The sequence below is a fragment of the Verticillium alfalfae genome, genomic scaffold (genome assembly GCF_000150825.1).
Source record: "Verticillium alfalfae VaMs.102 supercont1.4 genomic scaffold, whole genome shotgun sequence".
Lineage (NCBI taxonomy): Eukaryota > Fungi > Ascomycota > Sordariomycetes > Glomerellales > Plectosphaerellaceae > Verticillium > Verticillium alfalfae.
The window spans coordinates 1,189,284-1,191,258 of record NW_003315035.1 but is presented as its reverse complement, the minus strand read 5'-3'; the positions used below and the strand labels follow the sequence as shown (position 1 = coordinate 1,191,258).

At 57.7% G+C, this 1,975-nt stretch overlaps 1 protein-coding gene across 1 annotated transcript in view; it reads left to right on the top strand.

Annotated features, from left to right (window-relative positions):
• Positions 1 to 1,672: 1,672 nt before the first annotated feature.
• Positions 1,673 to 1,975, top strand: part of VDBG_03794 (conserved hypothetical protein) — a gene marked incomplete at both ends in the record, with an annotated part of 1,119 nt that continues 816 nt past the window's right edge. Inside the window, one exon of the mRNA XM_003005795.1 lies at positions 1,673 to 1,972. Coding sequence (XP_003005841.1) covers positions 1,673 to 1,972 — 300 coding nt within the window. The remainder of the gene's footprint in view (positions 1,973 to 1,975) is intronic.

Here is a 1,975-nt window from a genome sequence, read left to right as displayed (position 1 = left end):
TCCCTCTGCCTCTCTGACTGCTCTGACTGGGTCCATCTAGATCATGTCGGCAGGAGGGGGGTGATGCGGGAGTGAGAAAGGGCAGAAGGGCGGAGCCGGGGTGGATGGGCAGTGGAGACGGGAGGATCGCATGGTGCAGGTGCAGGTGTAAGTAGGTAAGTAAGTGCAGGCGCAGGCGCAGCGAAGGTGCAGAGCAGGTGCAGGACGCAGAGTAAGCGCACCTGGAACCATGATACCTACCTCTCTCAGCTGGGCTGCTGCGGCATCACACGTCCCTTGCTCAGCCCTGCCATAGGGCAACATGCCGAAGCGCCAATGTGTGTGACGTCAGGGATAGCATGAGCAAGGAGATGAGCGATGGCTCCATCCCGGATCGAGCAAAGACAGACGAAGGAATCATTCTCCTGTGCCTCTCCCAGGATCGAGTCTAATGTCGACTGAACTTCTGGAAGCCCGAAGCTGTCCTGGGGGCTCGTACCTGAATGGGTTGTGACTGGTCCAACCGCCCCTGCCAGCTGAACGACAGGTCTTGGCAGTTTCTCGGAACTTGAGCCAATCCCGTGCTCGGAAAGCCATCTTACAGGTGCAACTGCGCTACTGCCCTGGCACCTCCTCCAACGTTGCCCGAGCCGAGGGGAGGTGCCTTCTTGCCTTCTAAGGGGGGGGGGTAGGTACTGCCTACTACCTACTACCACCTTAGTTAGCACTGGATCAGTAGCCTGTCAGTTGACCCTGGTGCATCGACACAACCGCTTCCAAGCACGTCCGTTACCCGTCATTCAACTCCACCCGGTGATGTCTCATCACTGCCTAAGATACCTGACCTACCTCACCTACCTACCCTGGACCGAAATCACCACCAACACATCTGGCTGTCCAGCCCTCCAGTCATGGAACCAGGACGGACGATCGTCAGCAACACCCACCCCTCCCTTCCCACCCCTTTCCACATCTATTCAATCGCAGCCGCCAGTCTACCTTATATGGCAAACCCCCACTCACTCAAGCGCATCCCAACAGGGCAACTTGACCGCGTCTGGTCTTCGGCTTGGCGATGGTTGTTTGGAACCGAAGCTTGTCCGTGATACAGTTTTCTGGGCCGGCCACGGGATTCCCAGCCTCTGGCGCGCTTGGTTCGGGCCGCAGACCACAGACTGCCATGGAATGAAATGGAGTCCTTCCGGCATATGCCTTCCCATCCTCCCACACCTGGGCCATACCTCCTACGTATGTGCGACCTACCTAAATGGTGGGCCGCAGCCGCCGAAGAAGACAAGCACAGCCCCGCGATGACCTAGGGCCAGCCCAGTCTCTCAACCGGTGAACATCAGGGGGTCGGTATGGAACCCTCTTTCTCGCCAGTTCCGGTTGATGCCCTCTGAATCCGTTTCTCCCGACTCCCAAGTCCGTGGATACCCCGGGTCAAGATGCTTACTCTTGGCCTCCCCGAGTACCACATAAAGGACTCTGACGCCAGCCGGTACCTGACAAATTCCTGCTGCCCTCGAAACTTTTTCCGAGTTGTTCGGACGGCCCCTCAAAACCCTGCCCCCCATCCCCCGGATTTGACTGGTCTCACTCAGCCCTATGACTTGACTTTGGGCTTTGCCTCATACCCTGTAAGAGGCACGACTCCTGCTCGAGCATACACAACGCCTCTTCAACCCTGATCATGTCGCTATCTTTTCCATCAGAGTCCTCGTCAGAACAGTCTTCTACCAGAGCACCACAGGCGTGTGGCACTTGCAAAAGGCAGAAGCGGAAATGCGACAAGGCCTTGCCATCGTGCGGCCTCTGTGTACGCATGCGCAGGCACTGCGACTACACAGACGCCGTACCCGCTCCGACCCCCGAAGACTTTGCTGCTCTTCAGTTGAAGTTGCAAGAGCTCGAGACTCGCCTGAATACCAATAGCTCGGGCTCTGTGGCAAGTCTTGGAGGATCGCCACCACCCAACGCTGTCCCAAACTATGTC